Source organism: Dermacentor silvarum, chromosome 5 (genome assembly GCF_013339745.2).
Source record: "Dermacentor silvarum isolate Dsil-2018 chromosome 5, BIME_Dsil_1.4, whole genome shotgun sequence".
NCBI classification, from domain to species: domain Eukaryota; kingdom Metazoa; phylum Arthropoda; class Arachnida; order Ixodida; family Ixodidae; genus Dermacentor; species Dermacentor silvarum.
The window spans coordinates 117,978,284-118,001,160 of NC_051158.1; the positions used below are offsets into that span (position 1 = coordinate 117,978,284).

The window sequence follows — 22,877 nt, forward strand, 5'->3', positions numbered from 1 at the left end:
GGCAGTCATTTTGTTTGTAAATGGCCCTTTTATCCTGCCTAATTCACACTATCCAACATCCAATGCACCGTTTCTGAGAACACCAGCGCATTACCGCGCGATGAACGCGATCTTGCACGTCACAAAGCATTTTGTCGGAGCTATCGCCACTCCTATGAATTCTGCTGACTTCAGCGCGGAACATTACACCGATGTCGATTTGCCCTTTCGAGCGTGTAGAGGTTTTCTGGCGAGTGAATTTCCACGAAAGCAGTCCATTGAGTTACACTTTTTTGTCGCCTTTTTGTTCAGGCTATACTCGATCTTGTAGCTCAAGAACTAAGAAAATGCGCGCCTGTGACCGATTATTTCTTGACTTCGTTATTTAAGACCCTTTTGTCGCTGAGTACTGATATGCACACATTACTACGTCATAGCTTTACGCAGCTACAATTTATGGAAGTAAGAAAGTGCGTTTTTTTGTCTTTTATGCGACCGTATAACAGTTACTATAATAGAACAGGAGCTAGTGCGCAGGTTTCTGCAGAGTAATATAAACCATTATGAGCTGCCCAACTCTAATTCTTCCTGGTAGTCTGTACTACAATAGCACCAACATTCTTTCGCAGCTACGTTCTTTAGGATCGCTTACTGCACTATGCCAGCATGCGCGGAGCTCATAACACAGGTCTTACTTTCGTGTATTCCTATAGCCATGTTCTTCTTCGCAGCGCATTTTACTTGTCGCTAAAATAAGTACCCAAACGCACGAAGGCGTGCCTTGGTACTGCGATGAATGGTAACAAGAAGGCAGGTAAGATCATCCTATTCGCCCTCGTTTGCTGGCGAAGCGTAGCGGAACCTTTTGTTGAGACAAGGCAATCTACTGCATGTGGACTCTGTGTTCTCCGAAGCAATGGTCGGCATGCTACGCGAATGGACAGTTGTCATGTCGGAACTCAAATGATAAATTCCTCGAAATGTAGTTTTGAACAAGTCATACGGACGTCACCAGATCGAAGCGCAGTCGGTGTGGGGCAACCCTACTCGACAGCACGTAACGAAATTCGTTATTAGCTGCGGAATATGGAATGTTTGGCCACTTTAATGGCTGGCTATCCCGAAGTCTTATCCGAAAAAAGAAGAGAAGGAGCTACTGTGCCTAATTGTGGTGCCTCAATAGCACGTCTATATTTATGAAGACACTTTAAAGGTCTAGTGGATTGAAGAATCAAGGCAGTAACGCCGTGTGCAACGGTCCTGTGAAGTAACAGCAACCGGGAAACGCCTGTAAGCGCATAGCTTAGATGACAAATCCGCGATGCTGTGTGAAGACATCAAGGGCCATGTGATCACTTAGGCCTTCTTACCTCGAGCGTTCTTTTTTCTCGCGTGTTGCCATGTTATCGCTTACAGAGACAGTCGCATTATATACACTGACGGCAGTGAATGTGTACGCTGAGATATTCAGGCACGCCAAGTGTGCCTACCTAGTGTTCCTGTATATAGCTCCCTGGAGCAATATCCTTTTGAGACAAGATGGTTCAGGAACGTAGCCGCTTAATAATCGAACAGTATTACCAACTGGTACGTTACAAACGCAAATAAAAGATTGCCTTATACTACACTTTTCTTTTTTTTTTATTATGAAGGCATGATGTTTGTGTGCTTGAAGAATTAAACCAGATTTCCACGTTTCCAGTCGTAAAGAGCACTTTTGACCTGCCGCGATAACCATTAGCTATGTGTAGTGTTGCGATGTTGAGAACGAGGTTGCGGCGGCCACATTTCGATGTGAGTGAAATGCAAGAACGTTTGTGTATTTAGATTTAGGTGCATGTTAACCCTTGAACTGGCGCAGCTAAACAATATTGTTTACCTAACAAAAACATCTGAAACAGTAAGACACATTGAAATCTTAGTGAGCGCCTTTAAGTTTACCTTTATTTAGTTACCTGCTCAACAGCGGTATTTACAAAAATGTAGACCGTGAGCCCCAGCAGATGTTTTCGTGACAAAACTTGCAGGCTTCGTCACACTCTTCGTACCGCGCGTGGCGGTCGTGTTCTTGCCACTGCGAAAATTGTTTCTTCTGTTTAAGTAAGCTCTTATTTTTTATCTGCATAGGTGTGCATCTCAAGAACACACATTGACTTTGTCAATGTGAGTTGGCTGGCAGCTCAATTTTTTTGTGGCGTCGTGCACCGCCTGCAGATAATCTACAGGTCGTGCACGATGCCACACACACACACACACACACACACACACACACACACACACACACACACACACACACACACACACACACACACACACACACACACACACACACACACACACACACACACACACACACACACACACACACACACACACACACACACACACACACACACACACACACACACACACACACACACACACACACACACACACACACACACACACACACACACACACACACACACACACACACACACACACACACACACACACACACACACACACACACACACACACACACACACACACACACACACACACACACACACACACACACACACACACACACACACACACACACACACACACACACACACACACACACACACACACACACACACCACACACACACACACACACACACACACACACACACACACACACACACACACACACACACACACACACACACACACACACACACACACACACACACACACACACACACACACACACACACACACACACACACACACACACACACACACACACACACACACACACACACACACACACACACACACACACACACACACACCTACGGACTACCTTCCATGGCCTTTATGAATTCCGGGCAACTGAAATTTAGTGCGTATTGCAATTTGCACGAAATAGTGTGTGTCAATCGCATATTTCGAATGTTTTGTGCACCAATAATAATAATAATATTAAAAAAAAACGTCTTAGCTGACATACATTTCCATAAAAACGTTGGCTTGTGAGCATCTCATAACTAAACAAAATGTTGCCTTTACCTGGCCTTGACGAAATTGCTATTATGTCGCATTTCAAGAGGGCAGAGAGGCGCAGCACAAAACTTCAACTCTTTCCGAGCCACTTAGTGCTTCATTCTAATGACGATAATGCCAGCCGATCGAATGGTAGAACCTAAAACGTCAAAGCAGTCAGCAGGCAGCTAGAATGTCCCTTAGCTTACTCTGTTGGCGGATCTGCTCCACCACGAGATAAGTTTTTGTAGGCTAAGAAAGCTCGCACCTCGCTCGACTACACCGAAGACCTAAGGTTTCGTATTGACTACCGTTACTGACGACAACGCATGTAGCACGACAAACGGGAAAGCCACCACTCTATGACAAAATCTTGAACATGGAATAGAATTGAATTTTCTGAGCGAAAATGCCTCAAAATGCCTAACAAAGTGCCTGAAAAGCATGTGGCAGTTTGTCCAGCGGAAACTAATCCTTCAGTTCTCCTTCAGCCCGTGCTTAGCAGAGAGGCTACTATTGTCTTTGGCAAAGTGATAATTCTGGTTTCAAATGTTGACAATTGGATGCGTTTCCGTGTTTGAAGAGCAGAAACAACTTTTTCTCTTCTTTTCATTATTAGCAAAACTCTAAAAAATGGTGCGCTGCTGGCTTTCGTAAACAGGTACCACACGACAGTCTTGTTAACCTACTGCATCTCGCTTAGTTTTTGTAGAAACGTTCTTACATTTCATTTGGTATATATTTGCGCAACATGAAGAAATAGGACTATAAATGGACGTAGGCCATGTAACTTCGTATCTTACCAGTTAAAGAGTTAAGGAACCTCAGGTGGTCAAATTTAATCCGGTTTCCTCCACAACAGCGCGCCTCATAATGATTTCTTGATTCTGGAACGTAAAGTCCCAAAAGAAATTTTTGTTTGAAAACGGCTCCATTTTATTATGCTTGTATTTGCCTAAACACCGGTGAAACATTGTGTGGTATGCGTTGGCATGTTGATGCCTAGATTTTCCTATCAACTCACGCAGTTCTAAATTAAATTCACGGTGCTTTTCGTTGTCTGTGACGTCGCAATGGTCTCGATCAAATTAGCATCTTTTTTTCCTCGAAAGCAGACGGCAAGATGCGACTTCAGAGAAATTATGAATATTATACGCAATCTCTTGCGCGCTTTGTAAGGCTTGAGGGAGATGAGCATTGTGTCGAAGGGGGCCGAGACGTTCCATTTGGCCAGTAGGGAGTTACAGATTCAAGGTTCTAAAGGGCCGTCGACGTAAAGATACCATATCGCGAAGTGATTTAAACTTTGTTGAGTACGTTGATGCGAGACTGCACAGCAGATTTCCAGGCGTAACCAGGCCATCGGTACAGGCTTCTGCGGGAAATAGACTCTTGCAGGACTTTTCGCCTCCCGGCTAAAGTCAAGTGAAGGCAAGCGAATGCGCTTCACCGGATTCGCCTGGGCGTCGCCTGCACTCGGCGCTACGCATATTTTATCGGACGTGTGGACAGCCGGAAATGTGAATGCTGCCAAGTGTCTGAAACTATGAAGCAGCTGTTTTGCGACTGACCTCTCCACGCGTCACAGCGGAAGAGGCTGGCTTATACGCTAGCAGGCATTGGCAGGCAAACACTGTCTGAAAGTATATTGTTCGCAATGTGTGACCGCACTGTAGCAACAACAGCTACTCGGGCTGTTGTAGATTTTTCGAAGAGCGCCGGACTAAACTCGGAACTTTTAGGCGACCACTGTGTTACGAGGTAATTGTATATATGCATCCGCTACTCCTGTTCTCATCATCTTTCATCATTATTTTTTGAAGTGAAAGCTTCATTACGCTACCTCGGGCAGCCGTCGGCGACTCCACTTTTCACCTTGAGAGCTAGAGGTCAAAACGCAAGAGAGCATTAAGGCGCGTTTATAGTTCGACGTTACCGGCACGCGGGCGAGCGTCATCAGACGCCGGGCGCGTCGGAGCGCATTGGCCGCGCGTCCAGTTACGTTGGCGGCGCCAGTACGTCGAACCGTCGGTCGAACTATAGCCGCTGGTGTTCTCGCCAACATCACATAACGTGTGCGCTCGTTCACGCTACGTCGGACTATATTTAGGCATTTACGGAACCCTGAAAGGAGACATTGCCGCCGTTTCCCGAGTAGAGTTGGGCCCGACTGCGAGTTGCATCCAAGGCTTACTACTTTACTGATCACCGCAGTGTCTTCATAGGCCTAAAAATGATGAATAAACACTGTATTCATTGCAAACATGTCTGTATATCATTGCGAAACCACACCTCGGCCACAGCTGGACAATGGGCCTAGCCAGTGCAGTGAAGCTATCGCTATCAACCAGGGTTAACCAAAGCTAAACCACAGCAATTTTTTGCCCCCTTCTATTCATTGTGCAGAGTAGCAGGCCAGAGAACACAAGCTCAGGCCGGCCTCTCTGCCTTTCCTCAAATAAATTTTCTCTATATACATGCAAGCGCTGAACACTTGCACGCGGACTCCTTATAGCGACCTAGATTGAAGCGGCGCACAGCGTTCGAGGCGAGGAAATACGGCGTGCGTGAACTCAGCATCCATTCTCGCTTGGCGACGCACTGCTGACTCGACCCGGTTGAGCCGTGACGGCATGCCGGAGAGAAAGAGCCTGTGCATTTCAGTGGGTGACGCTGCCGACGCGTAGTGCAATCATCTTTGACTTCGAAGACTCAGGTTGCTCCCAAGCCACGGCTATGGTGGCAGCCACGACCGGACTCCGGTACGCGTGCCCGCGATCGTGTTTTCTTTAGTACTTACTCTTCTTTCCTCGCGCGCGTACCGCAATCTGGCCGTGCCTAACTGCATTCCCCCGGGAACGTCACGGCTTAAAGCGAGGAGTCCTGCTACCCAAGAGGCGTCACCGTACTGCTGTAAACATCTGCACATTGAGGATGGTAAAGACAGGAGCGTAGTGTGGTGACGACGAAGTTGAAATACGCGCGTGTTGTTGTGTGAATTGTGTCTGTGGAGAGAGTACATCGTACGTGCGTATTAGTCTTTGGATACGCATACAACTGTAACGGGGTATCGAAAGTATAGACCATAACGGAAGTGCACCTCTAATTACAGCTGAAGAGGGCTGTGCTGCACTGTAGAATTGCCGCTAAGTAACGGTTACACTGACTGCAATTCCGGTCCCATGGCCTGTTCGGTCGCTTGCAGGGGCGGGGGGGTAATATTGTAATTTCAGCAGCCCGGAAATTGCTTAGCACGAAGACACCTTACTTGCAGGTAACTGCGGCGTACACGACTGCAGTAGATGATTACGAAATGTCCCGCACGTATTTCCCGTACGCACATCTTGGACTCGTCTACTACTGTGCAACTATAGCAGTCATGGCTGTAGCCGCGTGTGGGCGTGCAATGCATGCGAAGTTTCCACGTGCTATGAGGGAGATTGACTGCGGGCCTGCAGGCATAATTTGGACTTATGTGGAAAATTGTAGGCCAATGTACAAAAACGCATCTGGCAAGATGACACTCTACTTATGACCGTCGAATAAACGACCGATGCAATTTTTACATGAAGAGCGCTTGCACCTTTTAATATAGGCACTTTCGTGTGCCTCACGGCAGCCAGCTTGAATAACGAAATAAATAGGGATGACCGTTGTCCGATGGTCAAGTTTATGAATTTAACTGCTCGCTCTGTTTCAGTGAGTAATTTACTTTAAAATGTGGTCCATGTAGAGAAGTTATGCCTTTGGCCCGTATTCGGGCAGCGGGCATGGCAAACTTGCGAACTTGTTTCATAAAATGGCTCATAATGCGGTAAAATGATTTAATTGCCCGTAATTAGTGATAGTAAAAAAAGAGCTGCGATTGCAGAGTTGAACTCAAAATTAATCTGAAGCCCTCCACTATGGCGTACATCATTGCCTCAGAATTGGTTTGGGCCGTTAAAACGGATCATTTAATAAATCACCAGCAGGAGAAATAAAGAAAAAAAGTACAGCCGAAGGTGTAGTTGTAGTGTTTCTGCGGAGCGTTTGTGGCGTGCTTTTTAAGGATGAATTGATCTTCAATCATATCTATGCGTTCTAGATTTTTTTCCCAACCATGGCCCTCATTAGAGAGTTTTTGTATTGCGTAAAGCAGGAAACGCAAGAATTTAGCGTCGCGGGGACAGCATTGCTTCGCCAGTACGTAAGCGACGCTGGGGCTCTTGTGAGCGTGCGCTACCTGTGTTTGTCATAAGTATTCTTTGGCGCACCAAGTACCATAGTTTCCAATATACGATTTTTTGGGTGTATTTCTGCTCCGAACAAGTGTATCGCAATGTACACGAGGCACAAGTAATGCAGAAAAAGAAAAGGTGTATAATAAAGAACATCCTTGGCTTCAGGTATTTCCAGGGGCGCCAGAAAAGGAAGAGTTTCATAAGGTGCGTAAACATATGACTTTTCAACGTAACCTCCTTGTCTACGGTGACACCTTCGCCATTTGAGATATGTAAATTATTAGCGTAGGCCGGTCCATACATCCGCACCTACTTGTGTGTTTGTGACGCACACGCTGTCCTCGGCTGCTTCGACACTGTTTGGCTGCGAATGTTTGTGGCGCACCTTTTTCGCTTGCGTAACGCCCTTCTTTACTCGCAGCTGCTATCTTCAACAAGCGCCCTTCACCGGGTAAATAGAATCGTTTTCTCTTCCGTTAGGGTAATGAGCCAAAAACTTCACTTTCCATTTTGCACGGTGATCATTGCTCAACCGTGAAACGAGCGGGGCGTTTGGCTCGCGTTCGAAACAGATTCAAGTGCAACACCAAGATTTGCTTAGAAAGTGGGCAGAGGCTGGCCGGATTAGCCGCGTGCGTGCGCTTTTTTCTTGGCTTCTTTTGTTGTGCGGTCTGTAAAAGACCTTGACAGCACGTACGGAGACAGTCATTCAGAAAAACGGCGTCACGCCAGCATAATACTTTTTACTCCGTACGGAAACGCATACCTTGCTGCCTCAGGTTTTTAGTGAGAGAGTTGAGTTGCTGCTTAGCATTGTTTTTGTTACCGATCATTAGGGTAGCTAAATATAAAAAAAGACCTTGTCTTCCGGGACGCTGCTGCCCCTCACGGCAATAAGGGGATGTTGATGGGTATATTTCCCTTTTTTGCAGCTGTTTCAACCGCTACTTGTAAACGTGTAGTCACGCTCCTCAAATTGTTCGGCGAAAAGATTGTGCGAAAGTGTAAAATTTACAAAGGACTATTGAGTACCACCGAAAACCACGTTAGCTAACTTGAACTGTGTTGTCTTTTCGCTTTTATTCGTTGTATTTTATCGGATGGGACCCGAAGAAGAGCACCTCTATTTTTGTTCACGCAAATGTAGTATTCTTTGAAAACTTAGTTTTCACTTTTTGGGGAAAGAAAATTTTGATTATTAGTGGAGAAAAAGAAAGCCAAACCTGATTTGAGTTTTTCGATGTAACCACAGTGTCGGTGCGTCATTGCGGCGTCACGGATTTCAAAGCACTTTGTGGTATTTCCCACCGTTAAGGTGCAGGAAAAGTTTGCAGCCTTTGTACGTTGTCTCGTTCGGTTCTTTGGAATACACTTTAGTCCTTCTTTACCGATAAATATTTCGTTATATACGGGCGGATGGTGCGAGAATATGCGGTCACAGAGTTCTGCGTAAACTTGAGGACCACGTTGCCGCACGTCTTTCTTGTATTTTCTTGCTTCAAGCTTGTTCTCACGACACCAGTGGCCTCCACTGCCGACGCGTAATACACTAACACAACCTAAAGTAACATTCTTTTCTAGTGTTTCTTTAAGTTAAACTTCTTGAGTCACCTTCATAGATCTTTGAAAATAAGTTTCAAGCTTCAGAAGCTGTAGCTGCATGGCCCCAGTTCCAACATGCTAGTAATTATACTCTTTCCAAGAAATGTTTCTTGAGTGATGAGGTTAAGCGTTTCGACAAAATATTTAAGAGGGTTTTAAACTTAAGGTTTTTTTAACGTGCACCCCGTAACCGTTAGACGAGAATTTTTTTTCTGTTCCATTTCGAACGGTAGTACGGTTGTCAGGGTCGGTATTATTGAATGCAATTGAATGCAGCGTTATTTCCGCGTTGCTAATCAGCCGAATGCTTTGTCAGAACGAGGAGCCGAAGCTTGATATACCTACGAAAGAGTTGATTTTAACGTCACAAAATATATTTCCTTGTGCCCAGATTGATCGGTCTGGTTGAAAAATAACATCGCGCCATTCTCTGCGATGCTAATGTTCCGGACGCCAAACATGCTAGATTTGTTGATGACTCAAAACGACGACTTGTAACGGTGGGATGAGAACATTTCACGGGCCCTGTCACGCAGCCAGCATGATACCAGCTTAGATACTGTAATTTTCAATGGTGAGAAGTTGAGAAGCCCTTGATTTATCGTCTTCAGCAGAGGTTCTTCAATATCCTGAATGCAGGTAAACAGGCTTGCGAACCCACCATCCAGGGCAACTGCGTTGCTCCTCAATGCCAAAGGTCATTGCCTTCAATGCGTGTCGCAATGTGACCGCCAAAATAGCTCTTTCTCTTCTCGTCTGTGTGAGCACCTCTGCTCGTCATTTTCATTGTGCGTGTGTTAACGATGCTTGAAGAACTCTCCAGGCCACAGGTACTTTTGAAACTTACTAATTCGCTCGCCTAATGTTCAGCATACATTAGAATACCCAGAAGAGTGTACTGTGAAAAGGTTAGAGTGACCATGCAATATTTTTCATGTCGCTGAATTTACTAAAAACGCCCTCCCCTTCTCCACACATTTTTTGTCCACTAGGCCACGCATTGATAAAAAACGAGGATTAAGTTCTAACGACTAATATCGACTCTGAGGTTTATGAGAGACGCCGTAATGGTGGGCTTCGGATTAATTAGACCGCCTGTGGTTCCCTAAACGTGCCCGCAAATCGAACCGCACCAGTGTTTCTGCGTTTCGCTTTCATCAAAACACGGCCACCATGACCGGGTATCGAAAGCGCGACCACCTGTTCGAGATGTATAAAAAAAGATAGTCCTTCAGTTACCGAGGCAGCTGACTAAGCAAATTGTCTGCTGGTGACGCACTGTGCAGTGTCTTCAGCATGGAAGCGAAGTTTCCCATTGTTATCTGATAATCTCGTGATCTTTCCACTCAAACGGCGTCACGCGCTGAAGGATTAGCAGTCGGACTCTGTAGGAGCGCTCTTGTGGTTATGGACCGTTCCACCGCGAGGGCTACGCCCTAGACTTTGGCCACGTACGGCTGGCGTCCAGCATCAAACGCATCAATAGGTCCAGACAAATGCACTCACCAACAATACCGGGGACTCAGCTGAACAGGCTGGACTCCGACAGCGATGACTAAGACTATAAGAGTCTTTAGAAAATAAAGTTTGTCTCTCTCTTGGTCATGTAGTTCCTGGTTGACTGACAAGAACCGTAGATGTTAGCGCTGTAAGGAGGTGGTGCAATGGAGCGTAGCTTACATCCTGCTTCACCCTAATAATACGAGCGAAGCGCTGGCCTCATTGCAGCACCTAGGCGCTTAGTTGGCATCTTCTCTTACGTGCTACATACCTAACAGGTTTCATATCATTTTCGTTTCTATATTCCTCAGATCAAGCAACGACACTCGTCCAACGACTTCCATTCCTGTTTTGGAATTAAACCAGAAATGGGGGGACTAGCTAAAACGTAACGGCGTAACATTACCCGAAATGCAAGTGGCACTATATGTTCAGCTTTAATCTTTTGACACCGTTTTCTGTGAAAACTAGTATTGACGCGACAGCGTTAAGGACGCCGTGTCGCAGGAAATCTGGTGTCAGTGTCGGCGGAGTTTCCGTGAGCGAAAATTCCCGTATATATTTAGGTATATGGTATATGCCACGCCTTGCTACATGGCATGCGGTATTTGTGGGTTATATTGCCACATCTTTCTATCATTAAAGTTGCTCTTACCTTGTCTTACATTCTTGACAAAGGTATTCCTCGGAATTTTGAGAATTAGCGCCCACAAACAAGCTTTATGAAACAAAACACCTACAGCGCATGCCTTTTATGGTAAATCTTCTCAGGCTGAAATATTAAAAGGGCGATACAGTAACAGAAACCTGAAAATGATGTATTATTTTTGGCGCGGCTGTGTACTACCTCCGGGATCGGCTCACGCTCTAAGAGGCCGCGTTTCTACCAGAAAGCTCGCCTTCGTGCACAGCGTTCGCCAGTCAGCGTTTGCAGGTAAACATTACGGTGGCATAAGCTGCAGTGGCCGGGAAACGTGAGAAGCAGTCAGGGAACTTTGAAGAATATCGCGTCCCACTTCTTAAAGGCGAAGCTTAAGCGTCCTCCAAGTTTTTTTGTGTGAAACGTACAGCTGCTCCTCACCGACAGCGAAACATGAACGTGTAGTGCAATTCTATTGCCACCAGTTGACGCGGCAATACAGGATAAAAAGTGAAGGCGACGAAATGCCAGGCGATGTTAAAGCCATAGTTTTGTGTAGAGGCAAACGAAATGCTTTTTTATATAAAAAAATAAAAACACGGCAGGAATGGTCTCATTGCACATTGTGGTTATGCTCTTAGCATTTTGCTGCACCTTCTAATGAAGCAACACATTCTTGAGGTTCGCAAGAAACCGATTGACAATGAGAACTGACTATAAAAGGCATTGCGTGACTTGGAATCTGCTGGGTTTGAGAAGGCTATATGCTGAACTCAAGACTGCAAGGTGTCAAACCAAAAAGTAGTGCGCCTGGATAGACACGTCTCTGTCGTTTAATTTCCCCGGATTGCGAAACGCCGAAACAAATATACAAACAATAAAATCGTTCCGCCTCGTTCCGGGGCATGTCAGTGAGGCAGGCCTATATAGGCTGTCTTCAATGCTTCTTTGCATTGAATTTTAATCATTGTCGTGGTCCTTTAAGTGGCAGTTTGCTGCGTGCTTCTTTTTTCCCTCGCTGTATATTTGTAAATACCAAATTCAAATGAAATAGAAATAATAACTGAGAGGAATCACCAGTTTATGCTGTGAACAACTGGCGGTATCTGTACCTCAAACCGCGTTGTGCCTGCTCGGGTAATCTTCGCTGGCACGACCGTGTGTACGAACGACGTCTTAAGAGACCAACGGCTCCCCGACTGGCGATTTCGCATCCGCTTTCACGCGCTAAACGGGTTCACTCACCTGTCCTCAGAATGGAGCACGCGCAGAGCGCCGTCCAGATAACGAACCGGGTCCACGTCGCGGGCTCCATGTCAGCGGTTGAGTGCGGCGCCTCGGCTGCTTTCGGTGGATTGCCAGAGGTACCTCAGGAAATGAGGAACGACTTGTACCGCTCCTCCTCGAGAGCTCGACAGCGGGTGGCACGGCCTCTCTGGTCGCACGCGCAGAATGTGCGTGACAGTCTCCGAGAGCTTTGTCGCGGCGACGGTGTTGGCTCGTGTGGAAAGCGCGTCGCCGATGCGTCAGGTGAACGCGCGTTCGAGGTCGGGCACGCACGACTCTTTAGAGCGGCGTCGTTGTCGTCGCCTATATGTGAGTGAAAAGTGAAAAAGGGGAGAAGAGGCCGCTGTTGACGCCCTTTCGTTGTGGTGGTGGTGGTGGTGGTGCGTGTCCTATTACCGGCGTGGCCTTCGACCAATCGCTGGTGGCTCTGCGTGGCGACCCTGGCCGCTCGCCACAGGTGGGGGAAGGAGGGGGGCCGAGAATTGGATACGGTTCTTTCGCCAACTCTGGGGCGCAGCGGCCAGCGCATGGCAACCGAACGCGGAACGTGTTCACCCCGTATTTCAGGCGATCTCACATCACGTGGTGTGACTGCGATGCTTTCCTGATCACGCTCGGCAATATGTTTCTGCTTGGATCGTTTATTTTCGTCGTTGTTTGCCGATATTTCTTTTTTGCCGATAATGCTATTATGTGCCCGGCAGGTGCTCTTTTCCGAAAGCAGTAAGAAACATAAATAAATATACACTTTATTTTTCATTCGACTTTTTTTTTACCGAAAGGGTTCATTGAAACATCCGGTACAGATGAAACAAAAAGTTGGTGCGATAGTATGTAAATAAGTTCACCTGTAATCAACATGCAGATAAGCGAAAGTGAGACTTGTGCCAATATTCCAAATCTTTAATATGGATTATAATCCATGTAATTCGATATGAGAACTAACTATTCTAAGTTGTCATAGATTCGTTCTGACCGAATGCATTAGTTGAACCCCGTCCTTTGTTTGTTCGTGCCGTTACCATTACGAATGCATTAAAGCCGGCGCGTGTGAATAGGAGTACCGTATTTACCCGAATGTAACGCGGCATGTATTGTAACGCGAAATAAAAAGAAATAAAACCGCGAATGTAACGCGAGATGAACGGAAAGAGAACTGGTACCTTTATTCAAGGAGTAAATTCGGAAACGAGTGCTCTTCAATTATCATCTGCATCTGACAAGGAAATAGAGCTTTCCTTGGGCGGTATTCTCGGGCGATCACTCTGTGAGATAGTTTCACTTTCGCGAAATTTCGCCTGACTCGGCACCGAAAGCATCCCCAACAAGTGTTTCTGACACTGTGCCAAGGTCCTTACCAGTGCCAAGAGCGCTGGCATGCAGCCATACACTTCGGAAGGGTTCGGTGCCGAAACGAGCTAAATCTCGCGAAATCGAAACTACTTCCGAACGTGATCGCCCGAGAATCAAGCCATCCGTGCTGCCGAGCTCGTTTGAGATGAAGAATTTATTAAAAGACAGCACAACCATTTCATTCGGCGACAGTACCAGGCCACTACGAGGCCCTTCCAACGTGCCCAGCATTTACAAAGGGCCTCTCATTGGTGTCACCTACCGTGAATCGTCAACTCAATGACGTCGAGCCGCCTAGCCGCGGCGGAGTTTCTCAGCTCCTCGGCCGTCAAAATTACTCGTCTCTCGAAGCTGCCGTCACACCGAACGCTCTGCGTCGCCATAACGTTGTGAATGAACGTAGTCAAAGCGCGAAAGGAGACGTAACACCACTCACAAGCACAGAGAAAATGGCGTCGATTTCTACAAAAACGGTTTCACTTCAGTCGACTTGTCTATGGATTGAATCGAGATATAGAGATTACCAGCATAACGGTAAAAACCGCGGTATTTAGAAAATCGTTCGAAAGTCTTTGTGAGAAAATTGGTAAATTTTGCCGTTATTTGAATGTAGCGTGAGGGTTGAGTTCAAGCAAAGAAAATAATTAAAAAGCTCGCGTTACGCCGCTGCCCGAGATCACATTCTCCGGGCTATCCCGCCGGGTTCACGAGCACCGGCAGACCAACATGATAGCGTTCCGAAAAGATACGCCGATATCCTGAGTCATTACAGACTGGGTAGGAGGATCTACCCACCCCCGCATCCCAAGCTGACAAGAGGCGGTGATCTTCCGCAAACTTCAGACCGGCACATTCCCGCACGGCACCCTGCTACACGCCATGTATCCTACGAGCTATACTCACAAATGCGCCTTCTGCTCTGCTCCCAACACTCTCTACCACATGGTATTGGAATGTCGACAAACCCCATCGACACCACCCATCACCGGACCAACCGTCCAGCAGTAGGAGGCCCAGATGACAAGCCCGAGCCCTGAAGACTAGTATCACCTGGTGAGCAAGGCCAAGCTATCAGCTCAGGCCCACGGCATCCTGGACTAGGGACGCCGCCCATCTCGGACGATCTTACACCGTCTGATCATTTCTCTAAATAAAGTTTATTCCTCCTCCTCGCGTTACAATCGACTAAATACGGTAGTTTTTGATATTGAATCCAATAACGGTTATTTTTCGAATAGTTGGCGAGCAATGTACATTATTCTCACCATTAGTATCCAACAATTTTCACAGCATTGGAAAGTTTCTTTCATTACGCTGAACATTGTAAAATATGCTTTACATACGCACAAAGGAAGCATTAGGAATAACTAGACACTTCGCAAATTCCTGGCTCCTTGGAGGATACGCAGTCATGCGTTATCGTAGAAGTTTTAAAGGCAATACTTTTGGGCCATCTGCGTATACCATCGCGACTCAACTATGAATTGTTATTGAATGCGGCAATGGAAGAGCGAGAAAAAAAAATCACAGCATATCCACGGGGTGAATGATGATGAGTGGGCGAAGCTCCGGAGGGAATCATCGGATCTCCCTCTTAAGGGGACGCTAGCACAAACGCGTTAGAAACGTGCAGTACTCTCTAGTAAGGGGGAGCGGCCACAGCGTCTTACGCAGCCATTTACACATGCCGGAACGTGCACCGCGTTTGCCGACGCCATCACATGACTGCTGAGAGAGTATACCCCCCGTATTCATAAACGCTCCTCGACTTGAACTTGACTTGCCACCGCTTTGGGCAGCGCGTTCGAAACGCGTTGAAGGTAAGGCGGAGAGGCCACAGCGTCTTACACCAGCTTCTTACACGGGCCGTAACGCGCTAACACAAACGCGTTAGAAACGCGCTAGAAACGCGGCCTTTCGTTAATGTTGGGTATTATTGCGATAGCAATTATATGGACACTCAAAAGCAGATTTCTGCCGTCGGCGTCGCCGTCGCCGTCGCCGTGAGGTTCCGTATGACGTCAATGGAGATGAAATCTTCGCCGCCCGCCGAACGCTGTATGTGCGAGTGAAAGGGCGCGAGGGACGCGCGCTTTCACGGGGAGTGAACGCACGGCGGAGAACAAACGCGCGTTCTGCGCTGTGCTCCCTTAAGGGCTGCAGAAGTAGGTGTCTCTTTCCTCCTCTACAATCACCATATATGTAGAGCAAACGTGCCTTCTTCCGACGCGCGAAAGGACCTGGGGGAGGGGGAGGGAAGGGAGGCGACGTTTAGCTGCGGCACCAAGTGCCTATTTATATCAGAGGCTCCGGCAACAGTCACCAACGCCGCCCCTATTTTGAGCGAACGCGGGCAAAACGCCGACGGCGTCGACAACAGTTCTGCGTGTTGCCGGTGCTGCCGCATGTCCAAGTTTATACAGCTGATAAAGCTGCTATCATTACTCCGTATAGCTCTCTTCAAATTTGCTATCGCAATTGATGCTTCGCCTTTCAGGTGAAACTGCGACAACTTTTTTATTGCCATCGTGGTGCGTGTGTCCATGTCCGCTTCGTGGCGTAGTGGGATAACGCCGCGCGCTCGGAAGCGAGGGGTCCCTGGTTCGATTCCGCGCTACGGACACAACTTCGGAATTTTTTTTCTCATTTTTCTCAGACTGGTTACACACTACTGGTTACACACTACTACTACGACGACGGGGACGGAACGGGTGCCGCTATGAGGAGCTTCGCCCCTACAAGTCAGAACCCTTCGATCCTGTGAAGAGGGAAATCCAGCGAAGCTGGCTCTCTGGTGGGATGTGCTATGTTGGGATTTAGTTATATTGAGGATTTGCTATGTTGAATTTGGCTACAAAAAGGTAAACCGACCCCTTCGCCACGTACTCGGGAAAGATGCTTCGGTGTCGGCTGCGAGTAGCACAATGGCGTATTTTCTTACAGTGAGACGATGGCTATATAATGCCCGTCTCTGAAAGGACTGGCTCGGCGTCCACGGGCGACGGCGTTCCTAGCGCGTTGCGAGGGATGGGACGCGTCGACGTCCACGGACGACGGCGTCCCTAGCGCGTTCCTCACGCTTTTCTACGACGTTCCCAGACAAGAGTCCTTGACCAAAGCTCCGTACATACAACCAGCGCTAACGCAAATTTCTCTCACAACCCACTCCTCCACTGACCTATTTTATTGTGATAGCAATTATATGGACACTCAAAAGCAGATTTCTGCCGTCGCCGTCGCCGTGAGGTTCCGTATGACGTCAATGGGGATGAAATCGTCGCCGCGCGCCGCCGAACGCTGTATGTGCGAGTGAAAGGGCGCGAGGGACGCGCGCCTTCACGGGGAGTGAACGCACGGCGGAGAACGAACGCGCGTTCTGTGCCGTGCTCCCTTAAGGGCTGCAGAAGTAGGCGTCTCTTTCCTCCTTTATAATCACCATATATGTAGAGCAAACGCGCCATCTTCTGACACACGAAAGGCCGTGGGGGGGGGGGGAGGCGACGTTTAGCTGCGGCACCAAGTGCCTATTTATATCAGAGGCTCTGGCAACAGTCTCCAACGCCGCACGCATTTTGTGCGAACGCAGGCAAAACGCCGACGGCATCGACAACAGTTCTGCGTGTTGCCGGTGCTGCTGCATGTCCAAGTTTATACAGCTGATAAAGCTACTATCATTACTCCGTATAGCTCTCTACAAATTCGCTATCGCAATTGATGCTTTACCTTTCAGGTGAAACTGCGACAACTTTTTTTTTCGTACACCGCCACTGGTTGGCGCGCCTCAGGATCTCCACCTCCAACGCGAGAGTAGTGGACGGCGCGACTTGCGTCAACCCCCCCTCCCCGTTCTCCTTTTCATCTGCACCCTCTTACAGCACTCTCACAAGGTTGGGCTCTCTTTTCCTCTCCTCGCCCGCTAGGTCAGTGGCTTTTCTGTACGTGGACACGATCTCCGGGAACCTAGCCCTTAACAGCTTCGCTGTTCGAAAAATGGCAGTTTCGCTCGAAGGGCGAAGCACTGACTACGATAGCAAGGTGTAGGTAGCATTGCGCTTCAACTTCTCGAACGGTGTTCTACGCGGGTCCGACTAACGCGGACGCGACCTACCAGGGTGCGGCAAAATTTCTGGCACCCTGAAAAGCTTTACCACGCTGTGTAGGGCCTGTAATGATATTGCGAAGGCTCCACTACGCTGACCGGAAACAGCCGCGCCAGTAAAATTATATCGCTCTCAGGTTTGAGAGCACCGATATTATTTCGTTATTTTACTATTTAATAGTCTGCGAAGACATTAGATAAAAGGCGTGCGCTGTGAGTGTTATGTTTCGTGACATTCGTTTGTGGGCTGCCACTCTCAAAATTCTGAGGAATAATTTAGTCAGGAATGGAAGACCTGCGGTGAACAACTTTAGTGATAGAATGCTGTGATACGAACACTTGCATATATTTTTGAAAGTGGTTTGGGGCATATGGCACAATTAGTCCATGAGATGGTCTACTGGAAGAGAAGGACACTACTTGAAAAAAATTGAAATCGCCAATTGGGATAAATTAACAAAATCATATAATTAAGTTTTAATATATTTCCTTTATGGCACATAATGCAATTTACATATTCTAGCGGGTGAGACTACAAGGAATATCCACTTTAAGATATTGTGGGGATGACACCATTCAGGAGATATGCGCCGTCAAACTTGTGGTAACAATGCACTGTCGCTCCACTTACCTTCCTGTCAAAACGTCGTTTTATCCATTGAAGCACAAAAGTATCTGAAACGCCAATCTATTTCTCCGCAATGTTCGGAAATTAATATCTCGAAACTGGTGTCATCCTGAGAATTCGTTTCAAGTGGATCCGATCCGCCTTGCGAACTCCCCGGCTAGAATTTGTAAATTGCAATATTTAACGTAATTAGTTGACAACTTATTTAGTGAATTTTTGTTAATTAGTCAAATATGCATTTCACCTTTTTGTGCAAATAATGTAGGTCCGCTTCTTCGAGTAGACCAAACCATGAACTATAATTGTGCTATCTTACACAAGCAATTTTAACAAATATTTGAAAGTATTCGCTGAAACACCCGGTATAATCCGCCTATACAGCATGACACACATGTGTAGCATACATACGCGTAAATATATGCGGAGCCTCATAGAAACGGTGATGACGATGGCGAAAATTCTATTGGTGTGTCCATATAATCGCAACAAAAACACCTTCTCTCTAAGTCTTATTGTCGCGGCAGATGGTGCCACCATTGTATGAAATATTGTGCAGTGGAACGTATCCAGAAATAATCCGATTAGAGGATGCATGTGTGCTATCTATAAATAGTACCAAACAATACCCACAGCGCTACGCCAGATCTGATTTTTTTTAAAATTGTGATTGATCATTATTTTGCCGAAAAAGTCTATCTCTCTGAATGACGCTGCGTGCTCTATGAGTTGCGTTCGGTATGGTTGGGACAAAATATATTGCATTCTTGCTTAAATTTTATTGATGATTGTGCGCAGTTTACGAATTATTCGAGAACTATTCGAACAATATTTGAATTTTCGTATAATGGCGATTCGATTCGGTCTTCGAATCGAATACGACATGCGATTCATTTTTCGAAAGTTTATATATTCGCACACCGCTACACTAAATGAACACTAAATCGAAACACTAAATCTGTTTAGGCTGATAAAGTATGATTTGAGCACTACTTTAGTTAATTTATGCATAATAGGTTCATTATGAAAAAAAAATGAGTCAAATTTTAATATCTGAAATTTCTCTCCGATACGTCTGCGCCGGTACGTCACTGTGACGTCATGAATGTCAGTTTTTTTTGTATTTGGGCGTCGATGGCTCGGTAAAAGCTTGCGAAGCTTGCCACGTTCAGCCTTTGGCTTCTCTGGAACACAATGTCGCCCATTTTTACTGATAAACAATTAACTAGGCCCCCTTAGCAGATGCCGTGAAAATCTAGGAAGTATTGGCGCGCTGTAAGGAATCGAAGTTGGTGTCTTTCGGTGCCAGGTGCTTATTTCACGTAAAAATAGCTATAAAACATAAGTAACGAAGAAAGAGAGGTAAAAAAGAAAGACGAGGAAGTCACACTTGAAGTAAGTTGACATAAGTGCACCACATAAAACACAATGGAACGTCAAGTAAGCTACTATAAATTTAGATATCAAAACTCACGAAAGAGGGCACGTAAAACGCACAGGAAACGTAAAGAAGGCTAAGATGAATGCAGGAAAGAAACGGCAATTTGATACGCAGTCTGATGGAATTGTATCGCAACGCTCTTAAACTAATGCACATGGGAAACATACTTTACAAAGACAGCTCTAGCGGCCTTCTCAATTTCTGGAATGACGTAATATTGTCAAAAATTATTGATTACAGATTGTCTCATCCCCTATAGACTATCAATCTGACCTTATTTTGCGTCTTTTTTGTACCCGAATTCAGGTGATTTCTTGTGTGCCTTATTGATGTGCTGCAACATGAAATGGATATTTTATCCACAGCCCGAGGATAAACGCCCTCACCTAAAATACGTTATGGGATGCCACATGGCAAAATGTCGTCTTGGGATCGGCCCAGAACCCCTTTCCAAGCTTTGAGATCCCATAATAGATGAGCACCTGGCCAGGAGCGCGCTAGTAGCTATTTTACCGGTAGTTACACGGCGACAGCTCTATAGTCTGCCTCCCACAGCCGCGGACGATGCTCTGCACCAAGGCCGTCTGTGGTTGGACAAGGGACGCCCAGCGACCGTGCACGCCTTGAAATTAATATATGGCCCCCTTTCGAATGTAAACCCTACCGAGTAGCCGAGGACCCGGCTGCAGGACATGTCTACTTATTAGAAAAACAGGGGGGTTTCCGACGGCAACGGGTTTCAAACCTAGCACCTCCCACGTACGAGGTGAATACTCTACCTCTCGGCCACACCTGCAGTTTTCATGCATGCACGATTCCGTGCGGCGTGCCGCATTTATTGCTTGTTGTTTTATTCCGATAGCAATTATATGGACACTCCAAAGCAGATTTCTGCCGTCGGCGTCGCCGTCGCCGTCGCCGTGAGGTTCCGTATGACGTCAATGGAGATGAAATCGTCGCCGCGCGCCGCCGAACGCTGTATGTGCGAGTGAAAGGGCGCGAGGGACGCGCGCTTTCACGGGGAGTGAACGCACGGCGGAGAACAAACGCGCGTTCTGTGCCGTGCTCCCTTAAGGGCTGCAGAAGTAGGCGTCTCTTTCCTCCTTTACAATCACCATATATGTAGAGCAAACGCGCCTTCTGACGCACGAAAGGCCGTGGGGGGGGGGGGGGGGGAGGGGACGTTTAGCTGCGGCACCAAGTACCTATTTATATCAGAGGCTCCGGCAACAGTCACCAACGCCGCACGCATTTTGTGCGAACGTGGGCAAAACGCCGACGGCGTCGACAACAGTTCTGCGTGTTGCCGGTGCTGCTGCATGTCCAAGTTTATACAGCTGATAAAGCTACTATCATTACTCCGTTTAGCTCTCTACAAGTTTGCTATCGCAATTGATGCTTCGCCTTGCAGGTGAAACGGCGATAACTTTTTAACGCGATAGCGTTAGGACCCCGTGTCGCAGAAAATTCAGTGTCGGCGTCGGCTCAAGCATCGGCGTTTGGCAGAAATATAATCATGCCGAACCACATCATCCCGAACCACCCCGACCGGGGGGGCCTTTCGCGTGGCGCAAGGCGTTAGTGAACAAAAATTCAATTTCTCAAAGTAAAATCCGTCAGAAAAATTGTAAAGTACAACTTAACCACAGCCTACAGTCGTGATAATGTCGGATTGTAATTTGAATATACGAGAAAAAAACTTGATAAGCACCCAGGAATCTTTGCATGCTATCGCGTTCCACTCTTAAAGGCGAAGCTAAGCGTCCTCCAATTCTGATGGTGTATCGCTGTACTTTGTTTCTAGGCAACATTGAGTGGAATGTTGAAAACCAAGCCTTTCTAAATTTTGATCGGGCCTCATGTCGCAGAAAATACGGTGTCGGTGTCGGCGTCAACGGTGTCCAAAAACGTTATCGCGTTCCAATCTTAAAGGCGACGCTTAAGCGTACTCCTAGTTTTTTTTTAATTTCTTTCAGTACGAGACATCTGACTGACTTAATGCCGCCCAGATACGGCATTTGGAAGAATATAACTCAACTACGAATATGATACCGGGTTAAAAGCGTAAAACAGAAATGTAACGGAAGCCAAGGATGAGTAATGTAGGCGTACTCGAATGTTTACAATAGCATCTATTAGGATGACATGATCGGCCTATGCATCACGGTAAGGCACACCGTGGATTGTCCATCACCCACCGTAACTTAACACGTCCCGGGCCCGCTTCGACACATATCGTGGGCAATGGATCGCCCAAAGCTTATTGATCGCCCAAAGTGCTGTCAATGTTGTACGGTGCGCTGCGCTGACGGGGCAGATGGGCCCGCAGTGGATAGCAGCGTGGACAGGCCTCAATTTAGTGGCTCATTGCCTGTAAGTCTATTGGACCTACATTCTATAACAATCCTACAGCGTTTGAACTCACTCGTCAAAGCGCCCCTTGTCTTCGAGAGGTTGTCTTTTGCAAAGCTTTGTCATTCTGTATATATTTTATTTTGTGCTGTAATTTCCGGCATCGGACAGGAGCCCGTTAACTACAATCGAACCAGGTTATAGCGAACAGGCTTAGGCGATCAAAGAAGTTCGATATAAGATTTAATTCATATACCCAGGCTCACCCTATAACGAATTTGAATTTGTGTCGTGCGTTCATTGTGTATAGATTTATTTCCAAGGGAAGAAGAAAAAAAAGGGAATAGTGCTTCTGAAATAATGCGAAGTGGCAGCGGTTCTTGTGGCGATGGGTGCTGGGCCGATCCCAGGGCGGGATGGGCTTACTGCGCGGGAGATGTGCAAAGTCTCGTAAGGGGTGTTGACACTGGTTGTCACCAAATGGTTATTCTTCATCGTCTGCAGGATATCCTGCGCCCATTTCATCTGCCACCCATTTCAAAACGGCTTCTTCCATGACTGGCAGCCCATTCTAATCCCTTTAATTTTGCAGGGACTCGTGAACCGTGTGAAATGTTTCAATCGTTGTGTGCAGTATCACTTGACGTACGCCAGGCATTCGATTCTGTCATCAAGCTCTCTTTACTTCCCCTCGAAAAGGGGGGTGCACATCGCGATATGTCTCTTTATTGGCCGATCAGTATGTTTTAAACATTCAACCGGTAT

General features: G+C 46.8%; 1 protein-coding gene across 1 annotated transcript in view; it reads right to left on the bottom strand.

Annotated features, from left to right (window-relative positions):
* The window catches only part of LOC119453745 (uncharacterized), a 70,925-nt gene extending 58,347 nt beyond the window's left edge, over positions 1-12,578 (bottom strand). The window contains exon 1 of the mRNA XM_037715808.2: positions 12,201-12,578. Coding sequence (XP_037571736.1) covers positions 12,201-12,270 — 70 coding nt within the window. The 5' untranslated portion in view covers positions 12,271-12,578. The remainder of the gene's footprint in view (positions 1-12,200) is intronic.
* Between the last annotated feature and the right edge of the window lie 10,299 nt (positions 12,579-22,877).